Source organism: Festucalex cinctus, chromosome 1 (assembly GCF_051991245.1).
Source record: "Festucalex cinctus isolate MCC-2025b chromosome 1, RoL_Fcin_1.0, whole genome shotgun sequence".
Lineage (NCBI taxonomy): Eukaryota > Metazoa > Chordata > Actinopteri > Syngnathiformes > Syngnathidae > Festucalex > Festucalex cinctus.
In genome coordinates, this window is record NC_135411.1 from 51637655 (window position 1) to 51653153 (window position 15499).

At 40.3% G+C, this 15499-nt stretch overlaps 1 protein-coding gene across 13 annotated transcripts in view; it reads right to left on the minus strand.

The window, feature by feature from the left end:
• cacna1aa (calcium channel, voltage-dependent, P/Q type, alpha 1A subunit, a) overlaps positions 1-15499 on the minus strand; it is a 96811-nt gene that overhangs the window by 40109 nt on the left and 41203 nt on the right. For 8 of the 13 annotated variants that reach the window (XM_077540808.1, XM_077540787.1, XM_077540828.1 and 5 more), the window contains exons 15-28: positions 15384-15456; positions 14941-15058; positions 14582-14649; positions 14366-14472; positions 9994-10044; positions 8306-8474; positions 7328-7929; positions 6519-6853; positions 6298-6433; positions 5218-5347; positions 5001-5060; positions 4813-4919; positions 296-395; positions 15-175 (exon numbers count right to left, since the gene is read on the minus strand). In XM_077540808.1, the coding sequence (XP_077396934.1) occupies positions 15-175; positions 296-395; positions 4813-4919; positions 5001-5060; positions 5218-5347; positions 6298-6433; positions 6519-6853; positions 7328-7929; positions 8306-8474; positions 9994-10044; positions 14366-14472; positions 14582-14649; positions 14941-15058; positions 15384-15456 (2217 nt within the window). The remainder of the gene's footprint in view (positions 1-14; positions 176-295; positions 396-4812; positions 4920-5000; positions 5061-5217; positions 5348-6297; positions 6434-6518; positions 6854-7327; positions 7930-8305; positions 8475-9993; positions 10045-14365; positions 14473-14581; positions 14650-14940; positions 15059-15383; positions 15457-15499) is intronic. The other 5 variants (XM_077540891.1, XM_077540863.1, XM_077540899.1 and 2 more) reach the window with 3 other exon arrangements.

Genomic DNA, 15499 nt, shown 5'->3' on the forward strand with positions numbered 1-15499 from the left:
AACAATTTTCTGACCTGCAGTCACGCTCAAACTCTTTGGACTCGTCACTGCAGTGAAAGAAACGTCCCTTGAAGAGCTGCACAGCCACCACAGCGAAGATGAACATGAAGAGCAGGTAGACGATCAAAATGTTGAGGACGTTCTTCAGAGAGTTCACCACGCAGTCAAAAACAGCCTAAAATGGCGGAGTTTGAAATGAGAATATTGTATGAACGAGATTGATCTCACTCTAATATGATAGAACCTGAACTGGAAAGCAAAGTCTTATGGAATGTTTTTGAAACTAATACCACACCTTGAGTTTGGGAAGACGCTTTATGGTCTTAAGTGGCCGCAGCACTCTTAGCACCCTCAGAGACTTGATGGTGCTGATATCTTTTCCTTTGCTGCTCCCCCTAAATGTGCAAACAGAATCATACACATAAAGCATTCAGAAAGTCAGCAGGTGCATTCGACTTAGTCGGCTCAAATCCCAAAATAGCAGCAGGCAGACACAATTTGGTGTTATTTGTGTCCTAGTTAACTCAGAATGAGTAACTGTGTCATGTTAAATGCATAGCAACACATGCGGCGTTGCTATTCGTTTACACTTAGCCTATTTCGAAGTGTAAAGCCTTATTTCTTGGCTTATCTACATGCTCCACTTAAGTAGGCATTGTACTGTACATGCTACAGCTAAATGTCTTCAAAAGTCTGCAATGTATTTCAATGCTGTATAAAGATGACTCACAATAAGTCATTTAGGCACAGCAATGGTGACTACAGTATACTCATGCTGCATTGAAACCTTGCTTTTCATGATGCAATACATCACGACTTATACCAAGTCGCACTAAAAAGCGATGCCGGACTCTATTCTACACAAAGAAGTTTGCAGGGAGAGTTTAGTCATTGTCATGTCATTCAAAATTGAAATACAAATAAGTCCAAATAAGGTAATGCCATGTCTATTAAAAACAAAAACAAAAAACACAAGACAAACTCTCCTTTCATTATGAAATCTACAATCATCTACAAACAGCAAACAACCGCTAGCACGGTTGTTTTCAGTGCGTTGTTCAGTCAGCATGGAAACTCGTACGTCTTCTCGGCACAGTTATTTTAGCAAGCATATCTGCATGAAATACTCAGCCAAATTTTTTTAAGCACTTTGACGCAGGGTTACTTGGAATACACATGAGGGTAGAAAGAAAAAAAATCTAACTAAATGCTTCCGCCAATGAAAAAAATAATTCACATTTAGCTCAGTAACGAGCCCACAGCTGCTTCCTTCCTCTACAACAAAGTGAGTGAAATGGCGCAAAAGATTTATTTGGCATTAACATACTGTACGTCGTCAAAATTCCTGAATGAAGCTCAGCATGGGCAAAAGGTCTTTGAGGGAGGCCTGAGGGGTGACAGTGCATGTGTGTGTCAGCAGCTGTGTGTTTTACAGATGGCAGACGACTGGCGTATGCGAGTGTGCGCATGCTGTACAGTGGACCCCTGCATACTCGCTTGGTTGCCACCTGTCAATTTATTCACTTTTTTTTTTTTTTAACTTAATATATTTTGAAACAGATTTCAGTGTTCATTTATTTTTCTGAGGGAGTTGTTTGTGGAAAAAGCCAGCTTCGTAGGCTGGCCTTTCCCTTATCCCTTGTGAATAGCTGGGGTCCACTGTATATATTGTGTGTGCAAGTATTATGTTGTGCGCTCTGGTAGGCTTTTGTATGTGTAAGGCTGAAACATAAACCTCTCAAAGCGTCATTTTTTTTTGTGTATTGTTAGATTTCCATTCAACTTTGTAAACTTGTTTGTAAACTTCTGTTGTGTATCGACAATCACACACTTTTCAACAGGTTTCCAGTTGAGAACAAGAAAAAATAACAAGTTGTTTTGTCGTGTCTGAGTCAGAGCGCTTCCATGGTGAATAATGAAACAGAAGGACAGAAAACTATCGACTATGAAGAATGGATGGAGAGGTGACGAGTGTCATGTGTGTCCATTGGACAAAAAGTGAGAAAGTAGAGAGAGGGCATCTGGAGAGGAGAGAGAAAAAAAAGACAACTTTACCCTCCGCCGCTGTTGGTGGTGGTCCAAACGAAGAGATGAGAGAAGAGTGAGATATTGAAAGGACGGAAAGGAGTGAGACAGAAAGACAAGGGTGGGAAGAAGAACCAGAATGGGATTCGAAATGAGAGGCCAGATGAGAAAGAGAGAGAGAGCAAAGAAGAAGTGAGGCCCGTTAACACTCAAACGGTATCAAATATCTTCATCAATGGTTCTTTAGTGATGACTATTCGGCACAGGCAATATCTTATAGGTACATGCAACTATACCCATATTATCTCCAACAAGTGACTTTGAACACAAAATGGACAACCATTATTTAGTGGGAGGGAAAGAATGAAACAAATGTCAAGGTCTAGCCTTCTGTCAGATTTTGAATATGACAAATCGAGGAGACATTAATGGAAGGGTAAAAGGGGAAATATTTCACTGCTTCTTAAATGCAGCATGAGAGTGAAAACCGAAGACGTCTTGGAGGATTTTCTGAACTTGTATCTCGGCCAATCTGCAGAAATGTTCATGTCATGTCCTTGTTTCCCGTTGTATTTGTTTCCCCTCTGTTGCAATCCTCTGGTGAGCTGGGATGGCCGGTGCCTTGGTGACGCACCTGTCTCTCATTCCCAAACAGTGACTTTTTAAGGGCAGCTGTGGCACTGTGCTGTTGTCAGACTATTCTCATTGTTGACCTCCATCTGTTCTGTTTTCTTGTGTAACATTTCCCAATTTATCATTTGATTGTCTGATATGCTTATGGTTTAAGTCTCCTGTTCTTCCTATTACTCTAAGTATATTTGAGTTCTTCATTGCAAGCATTTTGGTTACAATTGTTGACTTATTTTTGTTTGCTAATTTATTTGATTAGCTTTCCGTAGCATTGTGCAGCCATTACCAACATTTTGTCATGTCGCTTTTAGTCTTCATTGTTTCTCCTCGCTCGGTGAGCGATTTTTCTTTAGTCTCATGTTAGCGCGCTCTCTTATTCAACAAACGTATTTTTGTACGTCTGGAATGCAGCCTGCTGCGGGATGCTTTTTTCCTCGGTCTAGCCGGACCCTTAACAGTTCAAGTTCGAGTCCAACACACTCAAAACCTTCAGTCACACTAATTGGATTTTAAAGGAGTGATAAACATCTCCAATGAGGTTGCTGAGCCTTTCTGGAGTGCTGTTTGAGTTCGGTCAATTGAGTTAAGACACTATCAGGCTGTGCATGAGACTGCAATGCCTGTCATGATGAAACTGACTTTTAGTCTTCCAATGCAGCATGGACTGCTTGGGCCTATGTAGATTATCCTCCCGACCCTTATAAAGAAATGTAAAACATATGTACTTTGTCAATGTATTGTTAGAATTCATACTACTTATTAATAAATCAAAGTGTATCCAGACTTAGGGGAAAACATCCATGTCCTCCTAACATGGAATCTTGCATGTGTTAAGAACGTCGTAAGCGGTCACAAGTTTGTTTTAAATAGATTAAAAGGGACAAAATAGACTACGGGAATAGTGTTAGTGACAAAAACGGACCAGCAGAAAAATAATCGCACAAACTGAGACAGCACAATGAGCCCCCAGGGGAACTTCATGCTACATTTATGTTTTCTTTATGGGACAAGCAATTTTTCATCTTCACTGCGTCCTAGAATCTATAACTATGTTGAACAACAAAAGGAGAAGCAGCTGTTCCACCGGTCTGCTGAGATAAATGTATTTTCCTCCATCTCAGGCACATTACATTTACAGTTCAAGCTCATATTGATTTTAATTAGAGAAACATATTTGTTTGTTTGTTTGTTTGTTTGTTTGTTTGTTTTGCCCAATAGTTGATCACTTTAAATAGAGCAAAGTGATTGAGGTGAGAATCTCATCAGATATGTGTCAGTTTATCTAAATGCTGTCAATGGGCGTGAAATGAATAAAATATGGGGACATGGCCCAAAGTAGATTTACAGAGGAAAATGAGTGCTGTTGTCGTAATATCAATCCAGGAACACTGTGTTCTCCTGCAAACTACTCAATTCATAAAATAAAGCTAAATTAAGAATGTCATTTGTCACACCTACTTTTGCTTCCTATATATGTGATACATTCTCTTTTCATATGTTCAAGTGCAAATCAAGTCATTGGCAATACTCGTTGCCAGCTATTTTAAACAACAGAAAAAAGTTCAGTGAGAAAAAAAAATAATTTAGGTTAAACAAACCAACCTAAAGATAATGCCTATTTAAAAAATATATTTATATATTTATATATAATCTTTAGATTATTTCATTTTGTACTGAATGTAAATTTAGCATACCCTGCAGGAGGGACAGATTGGGAACAAAATTTGGAGCGGAAAAACATGTCATCAGGGCAGAGGTGCCAGGCTCGAAAATGGGCCAGTCGTTCGGAAAACTCCCAAAATTCTCCATGGCCAAATCTCTCCCTGACCTGCGCTGACTCAGGGACTTTAACTCCAGACAGTCCGGGCAATAAAGGGTTACTGGTGAGAGGAGTGGCCATTGCCTCTTGCAGAATAGACAGGAAGGAGAAACTGTTCAACTTGTTTAGAAATGACAGGATGTGGGGAGGAGAGGAAAAAGTCAACTGGAGACGATATTAAGTTTAATGGAGAAGGATGGAAACAGTGTGTGAGAGAAGGAAATCCACAAAGAAAAACACAGACATCAAGTAGAGACTATGGATGATTAGATTATACAAGAATAGAGAGGTTGCAAGTAAAAGAAGCAAATGGACAGGTAGGTTGGATGGACACTTACGTGAAGGCGAAGGCCACCAGCGCACCACTAACCACAATAAAGTCAAGGATGTTCCACAAGTCACGGAAATAAGAGCCTTGGTGCAAGACCAGCCCCAGGTCCACCATCTTGAGGAGAAAGATAGAAGATGATGATGGGAAATTCAAGTCATCTGGTAGCGCTGCAAAAGTAGCTTAAAGACCCTTTACCTTAATTAGCATCTCAAATGTGAACACTCCCGTGAAGACATAGTCGAAATAGCGCAGAACCTAAACATAGACGGGAATTTGATTAATGACACTCTTTTGCTTCATTTTATATTTTACTGCAACATGAGTGTCATGGAAAAGTACCAATAACTAATTTGAATTAAAAAAATAATAATCATTACACGTGATTTCAGGCAGCATGAAATGACATTCTTACATTGTTGCGAGTAGAATCAGGCCAGACAGGGTCTTCAGCAGCAAGGGCAATACTACTCATGGCAATGACCAGCAGAATGCACATCTCGAAGTAGCGCAGGGTGCAGATGTAGTGGCAGGCCCGGCGGAACCTTAGAGTACACAAAGTCCTCCTTTTCATTGTACTGCATATCATCCCATCTGTGTTGTAAGACTATATAATAGCTTCAACTGTGGTATTAGAGTAGATCTGCTTTCCTTTTGAGATTCCAATCTAAATCCGATGATCAAACAAGGCCAAGTAGGCTTGATCCTCGAAAGCCATTTTTTCCACCAAGTTGTACAGTTCAGTCCTGTAGTACAGACTATAAACTACATGGGACATTATGTAAAGTGTATAGTGATAAATGGGTGAGACGTTCTAGCAGCGTAATGTTGTAACTCAAAAAGAAGAGAAATCACAATACCGTACGTACGTACACAACTGAACTGAAATGTACTCCTTGGTGGAAATTAGGAATGTGCATTATTAAGTGCATTATCGTGATATCGTGATATTAAAACTGCCACAATATCGTCATCGTCATGTCCACAATATTTAAAAGCAGCACATCTGTTAAGAAAAATCCGGTTGATTTCCATTTGTGCAGTTCTAGCACCCTCTCGTGGCTATTTTTTTAGTGCAATTTAATTTTCATTCGGGATGTTTTGGCCTTCTATGTTTAAAATCTATGCTAATTGTCAGATGAAGGTGAACGTTATATGCTTGTGAAGCGAGTCAATATGTGGAGGAACTCAATATGTGTGTGCATTAACAAGTAAGCACCTCAATAGGTGTTATTAGAGATTGTAGGTGGTTTATATGTATTGCTTTTATGCACAAAATCACAATATTGTTCTCTTTTTTTTTTTAGTATGAGCTCATTTTTTTTTACAATATTGTGACCTTTTTTAAATTTCGCCAAACTCCCCACAATATCGTGATAATTATCGTATCGCGAGCTTCATATCGTGATAATATCGTATCGTGATGTTTGCATATCGTTACATCCCTAGTGGAAATGGGCTTAAATTGGGCGAATGGCTCATGCGTCTGACTCACGGGTTAGTGGTGGTCAGTATGAACATGGAGGTGAAGGGAGGCATGGGCCTGGGTCCCCCATCACCTCCCTTTGCATCATCGTCATCGTCCTTGTCCTCCTTTGCTGGTAAAGGCTCTGTGTTTGCATTTTTATTAACTGGGTTCAAAAGAAAGACGTGGAGGAGGAACATTAGCCAAGACAAAAGTGATCATACACATGATGACCATGGTGCAGTTTTTACCTTGCAGGATAGCGTTGGTGGATGGAAAAATCGGCATGTCCACAACTGTGTGGTCAAGGTGGGGCTGTCTGATGATGCTGTTGGCACGGCGATGTCCCACATTCCCACCGTAGCTGACTAAACTCCCTCGAGTGGCACTGTTAGTGAGTTGGAGGGCAGATTCGAAGCCGGGGCCCGCAGTGTGGTTGGCAAGTGGAATTGGGTGCTGCTCGTTGGAAGGGGGCGAGCCAGAAACCAGTTTGGTGTTCATGAGGTTGTCCATATCTTCACTGTCTTGCCTGGACAGCCTCTTTTGGATGGGCCTTGTTGTGGAGAGGTTCAGAACACTCCCATCCCTGGAGGTATTCATGTCAACACACGATAAGATGAGGAGCGAGTTCTGTGGATTTCCCCATGATTGATTGGGGGATATCATCATAAACAATATGGACTAATGAATTAGGAAACAGCGGTTGGGATACACCACTTATCTATTCCCTTTTCAGTTCTGTGGCATTTCTATGATGGGAATGGTTTGGAGAATTCCATCATGACCAAGTAAAGCTCGTAAAAGAATGCTTGGTTGAGTTTGTTCAAGGCCACAATGGAGATGAGTGAATCAGACCCAGTGACCATCAGTCATCTCAATACTGTTTTCTACAGATATGCTGTATAACCTTGTAGAAAATCTTCCCAGAATAATGAAAAATATAAATTATCCTAACAATATTTTCTTATATCACTGTTGTTATTGTGATGTATTGACCAGGCATCACAATCGTTCTATTCGTATCGTGTATACGGTATATAAAAGTGTGTATTCTACTTACTTTCGACGATTTTGGCACATCTTCCCATCTCCTTCCATCTGGTTGCTATGGCGACTCCTTCTTGGCCTCTTCTCACTTTTATCACCAGCTCCTTCCTTCTCTCCTCCCTCCCCACCTTCATCGAGCCCATTGTTCTTATTTTTCCCTGCTTTTCCACTTCCTTCTCGACCGTCCTCGTCCTCATCATCCTTGCGATGCAACCGAGGTTTCCTGTGTTCGGACTGTCCTGTCCCTCGACTTCCGCTGCGATTATGATGATGGCGCCTGGTCAGCCTCTCCTCCGAGCCCGGCCCAGGAATCACTGTTGTATCCAATCGTACATGGGAGCTACGATGGTGATGCGTGCCTTTACGGCTCCGCCTGCTCTCAGTGGACTCGCCTCGCTCTAGAGGAGCTTTGACGGGGCCTTCTTGACCTCTGTGCTCGTGTTGGTGCGTTTGCCTGTGGAGGTCGTCGGCGGGATGCTGCTGGCTGAAGCAGAGGTCTGGATTGTGGTCAGTGTTCTTGTTGGTGTTATTGTTGCGGTTCTCAAGGGGGTCAACCACCAAAGGTCGATCCAGGTGAGTTTTCATATCTGGTCGGACGTGGCGTGAGTAGTTGACCTGAGCATGAAGGATCACGATGTTTAGGCCTGTACTGCTTCAAAACTGTATAAGTGAACATACTTGGCTAGCATACAGTGGAACCTCTAAAGTCTGAATATTGTTTATGTTTAAAAAGTTGAATGCAATCATAAAACTGTGGGGAAATATGCCATATTTCAAAAACAGTTGCCATGCGTAACGCCATACAAGATGACAATTTGACCTCGTCTAAAGTCGTGTTATCAAGATAATTTCCAATCAGTGTCCTGGTTTGACTTGTGAAGTTCCACCATACTACTAAAATGTACGGTTAAGAAACATAACAGAGACATAGCCATCACTTGTGTACACTGATAACACAAGTCTAAAGGCATTGTTTTGCCTTGTCCTTTACATTGTTGTGTTCCTCCCTCCCTGTCCTTGCCTTCCAGCGGTCTTCGGGGTCTAGCTCGTTGTAAAGGGCTTCTCGGCTGGACGCCAGAGTTTGCTTCCTCAGCTCCTTGGTGCGCTGCTCCCACACAGACTTATTGAGTCCCTTATTGTGGTTCTTCTGCTGCTCCTTACTGTGAAACCAAACACATAGCAGAGAATGAATGGAGGCGATTGTGAGGACTTGCATCAAGGCAGCTGAGCAAATACGCACTCAAACAAGTGGAGATGACGTGGAAGCAAACACCAAAATTATAAATAGGTTATGGAGACACGCTGGGGCGAGCGTCCACACAAAGCAATGCGTAGGGATTTTGGAAGCCATGTAGGGACAACAAGATGGGGGCAAAATTGAGGAAAGGTAAGAATTTGTTATCATTAGCAATGATTAAATGTACACACAGCTCAATAAAGTGTTACTACACAGTACATTTTATAGAGTACATTTGACTCTAAACAGAGTCTATTTGGTTCAACTCTAAACAAAGTCAAATTTACACTTGGAAGAAAGTAAATTATTCAGTGTAAATTGTACTTAAAGTATTTTTCACGTTTACAAGAGACTTGGTCTGTCCCATAACAAAAACTTAGTAAAGTTTTTTCACTCAGAAATTCTAAGTCAATTTTAGAAGGATTTTTTTAAATTACATTTTATTAGTTTATTTAAAAAAATAAAATAAAAAAAATCTAGGCAAAGTTTGAGGAACAAACTCACGACCTTCAGCTTGGGCACTCTACCACCTGAGCTGTGCCACTCCTACTGTTTGCTAATGTCCAAAAGGAGGTACGAAGATTCCAGCTGACACGAGCGATATACTCATGCACAGTAGGAGTTGCATGGCTCAGGTTGTAGAGTGGCCATCTCCCAACCATAAATAAATATATAAATAAATACATAATAATAATAATTGTAAAAATTTAGCCAAAAAACTCTCTCTCTCTTGCAAAATTTATTTAGAGTTTCTGATTGAAAAATGTTTTTTTTTTTTTTTTTTTTTTTTTTTTCATGGGATATGCAAATTCTCTCATACACAGTAAAAATACTTTGAGTAATGTTTACACTGAATATTTTACACTCTTTCCAAGTGTAAATTTTACTCTGTTTAGAGTAGGACCAAAGAGACTCTGTTTAGAGTGAAATTCACTCTACCAAATTTACTGTATAGGAACTAAACATCTTCTAATTCCAAAAAAATGTCAGACATCACCATTTTCATCATGACTGAACTGCTGTCACTACTGTGAGGTGCAGCAGCACAAAGTGAAGTTGGTGACAGTTTATTTAAATGGACTGCTTTTTATATAGCGCTTTAACTACACCATGGTGCCCAAAGCGCTTTACAATTTAAGCCTCACATTCACACTCATACACCAGTGGTCGGCTGCTGCTATGCAAGGCACTGTAAGGTCCACTGGGAGTAAATCGGGGTTCAGTGTCTTGCTTAACGGCACGTCGACATGGTCACCAGGGGTGAGGATCGAACCCACAACCTCACAGATGGGAGACAACCACTCAATCACTGAGCCATGCCGCCACTCGGTTCATAAAAGGTTGGAGACAAAGTGACATACATGGGGAGGAGATGAGGAATGTATAAGGTCACTTAACAGAAGAAATTCAGATGTAAATAAACAAATGAAAAAAATAAATACCAGTCCAGAAAGTGGTCAGTAGCGTTGTGACAATCACTGTGTACTTTGTTGCTGAGGAGGGAAACAGTTGGTGAGTGAGATGGCACAAAAAAGTGAGGATTTCATTCCAAAATGGATCCAGCTCAGGTAATTAAGGAAAAAAAAAAGAACGAAAAAAAAAAATCACATTTTGGAATGTAACCTGGCATGTACACGGAGACATGCAAACCCAAACAAGCACGCACGCACGCACTCACTCACTCACTCACTCACTCACTCACTCACTCACTCACTCACTCACTGACGTCTGAAACTGTCACAGCTATCATCTTATTAATTGATCATGATTCACATTTGTAATATTTCTTACTGAAATATAACTCATTTACAGAAAATGAGGAAAACAATCAATTAGTGCATAATTCTGTAGACTGCGTTCAAGTTAATTGTTGATAAATGATGTCATAAAGCAAATCAGGCAAAAGCGAGAGCAAAACTACCATCTCAGTTGTTTTGTGATCGAAACAAAAACATACTGGACTCAGTTTTTCATGACAAGGCATTTTGAAAATGCGAAATTTGTGTGATTTTCTGTCAAATTAAAATAAATAAATACATATTAAATGATAAATTGATAGTTAATTTTACACAAAAGCATCAATGAAAAGTAAAATCCTCATTCCACTTCTGGAACTAATGTATATATTTTTCAATTAATCTCCTTTTTTTCCTAATTTTATATTCTATATTCTGTATTATTCATTTTGTGATTTTGTTTAAATTAGCGTTTCTATTTCATTCCACATTGTAGGTACCGAGTTTCCCATGATAGCAAAAAGAAATGTATCAAATGTAAATGGACAAATACTGCTCTTATAGAATGAGATAACATAACTCAAAAGTTATATATATATATATATATATAAAACGATAAATGTTTTAAAAGTTTTTATGCTGCTTTTCATGGTATCCTTCATTTTGAATCAACCATGGAAAATGCACTTGAGAAATTCTTTATAAATCACCAATGTCCCTGGGTTTTGTTACATATTTGTTTTTTTTTACTTTGCTTTTTCTTACAGTAAATCCATCATTCACTCACTTTCACACACAACAGATGAATGTCAGAAAAGAAAAATATTTAACCTAGGTAGGAGGTCCATGAAAAATGAATGTCTCCTGACAAATATTTACATATTGACAACAAACTAGTACATGCACATGACATAAAATGGCAATACATACTGTGATATGACATGAGGACACACAAAAAAGCATGTGTGCTTGTGTTCTTGTGGGTGTTCATCATCCAAATTCCTATAGCAACTGTGCCGCAGCGGCTGTTGTATCATAGCAGTAAAGGTCACAGTGAGTTGTGTGTGCTCATGCTGTGTTCCCCTGCTGTTGTTAAACATTTATGAGTGCGTGTTCATGTGTGAGTGAGTGTCTTTGTGTATAAAATGTATAAATTGTAGTATTGCACAGGAACACAACATTTTCAAGATAATTTGGTTTGTACACAGTGTGATCCAAAAGAGGTCTGTTACATTGCCGTCATAATCAGATCCAGATCGCTTTATTTAATGCTGTTTTCCAAGCAAAAAGGATCAGTCAGTGATTATATTGTTGGCCAAAATACAAAACCTCTCCTATCTTACACTTTATTTTTTTTTTAAATAAACTTCTTTTCTTGCAGAAACTGGAAATCCACCATTGAGGCACATTTTCATTCAGATTTGAACCCCAAAATGTCAATTCAGAAAGAATAAGCCAAAGTCACGATGCATTTAATGTGCTGTGCGCGAATGGGTGGTAATTCGGAAAGTTGTTCGAGTGGGTGTGGCTAATTAAAATGTGAATAATTATTTGCGTACTCGGATCAAATGGTGTGATGTCACTGGAACCAGTGTTTCATTTACATGGTAACTGCTTTGCGCGAGTGCACTTTTGACACTTTGACAGTTACGGACTTTAACCATGTGGAAACGCCAGTTGACGCATCTTAAAATAGAATGTGCGTGGGGTCCATGCACATGAAATCCTGATGTTCTTTTGACAATGCTCTGAATCTTTTCATGGCACCACCTGCAAATGTTCTCCAGTGATTTGACATAAAGCAAACACAATTGCGCGTGTTAATCCCGAGGCTTTTTTTCTTCCCGGTTGTTAGTTCAAATGCCAACAGCGTAAGAAGTTGCCAAGCTGTGCAAGACGTTTTGAAATGCTAGATGATCATTTAGAAAAAGGAATCTAAACTGTAGGCATAGATATCAATACATAGACTTCACTCTCAGTGGCTGCCATGTTGAACAGGGAGTCCCACGATGGTATCTATGTTAACTCTGGGACTGAGTCCCGGTGAAACTACTCAGCTCACTGGAATCAGCTGGACTGGAACCGAAAACGCAGTTTCCTATCGGAGGGTATGTCAACTCGTTGTTCAGGGTTAATCTCACAGTTTGTAGAACCGGCTTTGTGAAATACACTCGTAGTTTGTAACATAGCTGATGTTTGTAACAAACCAATCAGTTCTAACAAACGTATTGGAGCCAAACGCACAGCTTTCTCTATTGCTCATATATCTATAGTCTCCACAGCTAGCTAGTGCATCAGGGCTAACCCATCCAGTATTCAGGACGTTTGCCACAAGGACTAGTTAATACGGTTTTACAACACAAAGGGGCAGATTCACTAAAGGTTTGCGTAGCGCTAACCGGTAAAAATTGAGCAATCTTGGAGCGTCTAATCCACTAAATATGCACAGATGGGCAAATTTATCATTAGTTGTGCTGCCAACCAGGATGCACCCAGTTGCACCGGTGGTTTTTGCTCGTTTAGCTCATACGTAAATGAGGTCATTTGGCCGAGAAATTGCCCATCCTTATTTAAATGAGTCTCATTGATAAACAGTGTCTAATTTACTAACGCCAGCGCTAATAGCCACACGGAGTTTGAGTGAGGTAAAAAACGTATATGGAAGGCTGTTGTAAACTTGGCGCTTCCTCCATCCTGTGGATCATGACAGCAGTGGTGGCACGGAGAAGGTCATGCCCGTCCCCCTCAGGCTCATTTTTCTGTTAGTTTACAACACATGACATAACCCGGGCTGATCAGTGATCGCCGAGCGGGGTTGGGACATGTTGCGATCATGTTTAAGTGACAGATGCATCAACGTCAACCTCTGAAAATATCTGTTTTTAAAAATTGATCACACCAATAATTTGTATTTTATGAATGAATGACGTCATTGTCGTCCTCCTTATTCACTACAGCTTAGTGGCGCTAAATGAGGAAAACGCTTCTGCACCTCCTCGGTCCAACCTCGCTTTCTGATAATGTCATCTTTCTCGCAATTGTTACTATATACTACCGTGTTGTTGGCGCAAATCCATTTCCATGTGTGGTAAATCAGGCGCAAATTTCTTCTCAGCTGTCAGAACTTGTGGGCGTGTTTGCGCCGGTATATGATTAGAGCAATATCCTTAATGAATTGGTGGTTAACAGGGAGCAGACTGCAGGTGCAGTTGTGGACCAATATTTAGCGCTCTTAGTGGACGCTAGGGATGTTAAAAAAAAATCGATTCGGCAATATATCGCGATACTACAGCAGGCAATTCTCTAATCGATTCAATAGGCAGCCAAATCGATTTTTCCACATCTATTTTTGATGGAAAAATATTCAACAAAACGTCTAACTTTCACACTTTAAGCATGGAAGAATGTTATATTAATGGAACATTAAGCCTGAATATTTTATTTAAATTCCTGTTTGGTAAATACAGTGGCTCACAGTTATAAAACTGAAGTTTCAGATCAATAAATAATAAAATTTTATACAAATCTTACAGGGTACATGTACAAGTTTACTGAAAGGTATTTTCTAAATTGAGTTAAAAAAAAAAAATTTGCAACAATCAACTTGTAAATTCATATCGGGATTAATCGGTATTGAATCGAATCGTGACCTATGAAACGTGATACGGATCGAATCGTCGGGTACGAGGCAATTCGCACCCCTAGTGGACGCCGCGCATTCTTAGTGAATCTATCCCAAAGTGTGCAATAACAGACCCCCATTCAACTGTTGACCACAATGCAACGTGAGATTCTACTTACGGTAAGCCATTTGAAACTTAAATGAACAACTTTTCCATATATGTATATACAGTTTACAATACCGTAAGACTGGCAACCAGTTCGGGGTATACCCCACCTACTGTCCATTTACTATCTGAAGCCAGCTGGGATAGGCTCCAGCACCCCTGTGACCGTTGTGAGGAATAAGGTGAGAAAATGGATGGATGAATTGATATATTGTATGATTCTGTTGAAATATGCCTGTTGGCAAAATGTTTGGAACCAAAAGCACAACCGCGATGGGATCTGCACTCACGCTGCTATGGAGAGGTTGGCAGCTGACAGGGGGCTGACTTCCGCCACCTCCTTGGCTTTCTGCAATGCGATCTTCTGGCTGGCAGCCTCCTCCTCTTCTTGCTCATCCTGCCGGGAAAGACAGATTGGAGGAAGGAGGAAAAGGACGTCAATGGAGGAAGTGGAGTGGAGTAAAAAAGGTTTAGTCATGATGAGGTAGCGTCGAGCTGGATTGCACCTTGGTGAGCTCCTGTGCGTTGGCCAAATTGTCCACAGCGATAGCCAAGAAGACATTCAGCAGAGTATCTGAGCGAAGAGTTATAGGAAATCCACTGTGTGGGCGTTTGGTTTATTTGTACACATTTTCACACCAGGCAAACTCATGAGAACAAGAACAAACTATTTCAGCTTCACGTAGTAATGCAAGTTTTCAGGATTTACCACATTTTTATCACAGTTCTACTTTAACACCAGAATCTCAAGGAAACACAATATGTTGAATCAAAACCTTTGGATGATGTTTTTAAAATGTGTGCTTATTGCACAGGTGAATGATTTCCGCACATGCATCTTTTTACTTGGGCAAGCAAAGGATACAGTTGCCAAACAGTGTGAGCACGATGAAGAAGACGGAGAAGGCCATGCCCTTGTTGACTCCGCCCTGAGACTTGATGCCGGCATACATCACCATGTTCCAGTCTTCGCCTGTCAGGATCTGGACACGAGCATTCACAAAAATATTAGTTACTTAAAGCCATTGTTTCAAGGTATCGGATCTTTCGGGAAACGCTTTAGTTTTTCTCCTCTAAAAAAGTTTTTCTCTTTGAAGACAGTTTGATTGGTTACATTATGACTGCAAACGTACGTACTTTAATTACATCAATCCACAATCTGTACAAAACAAATTCAGCTTTCACAGTGATACTGACAGAAATCATCTATCTTGAACAGCAGTAAAAGTGATCTTTATTGCTTTAGACTTATTCAAGCCTTCCATTCCTGCCCTTTCTCCGGTCTGACTGTCTGTCTCTTCTGCTTACCTGGAACACTGTCATTATTGCTGCTGGGAAGGTATCAAAGTTTGTTGATGGAGTACCATTTTCAAAATTAAACCTGACAGGGGAGAGGCAAATGGGAACAATCTGAGTTAGGTTTT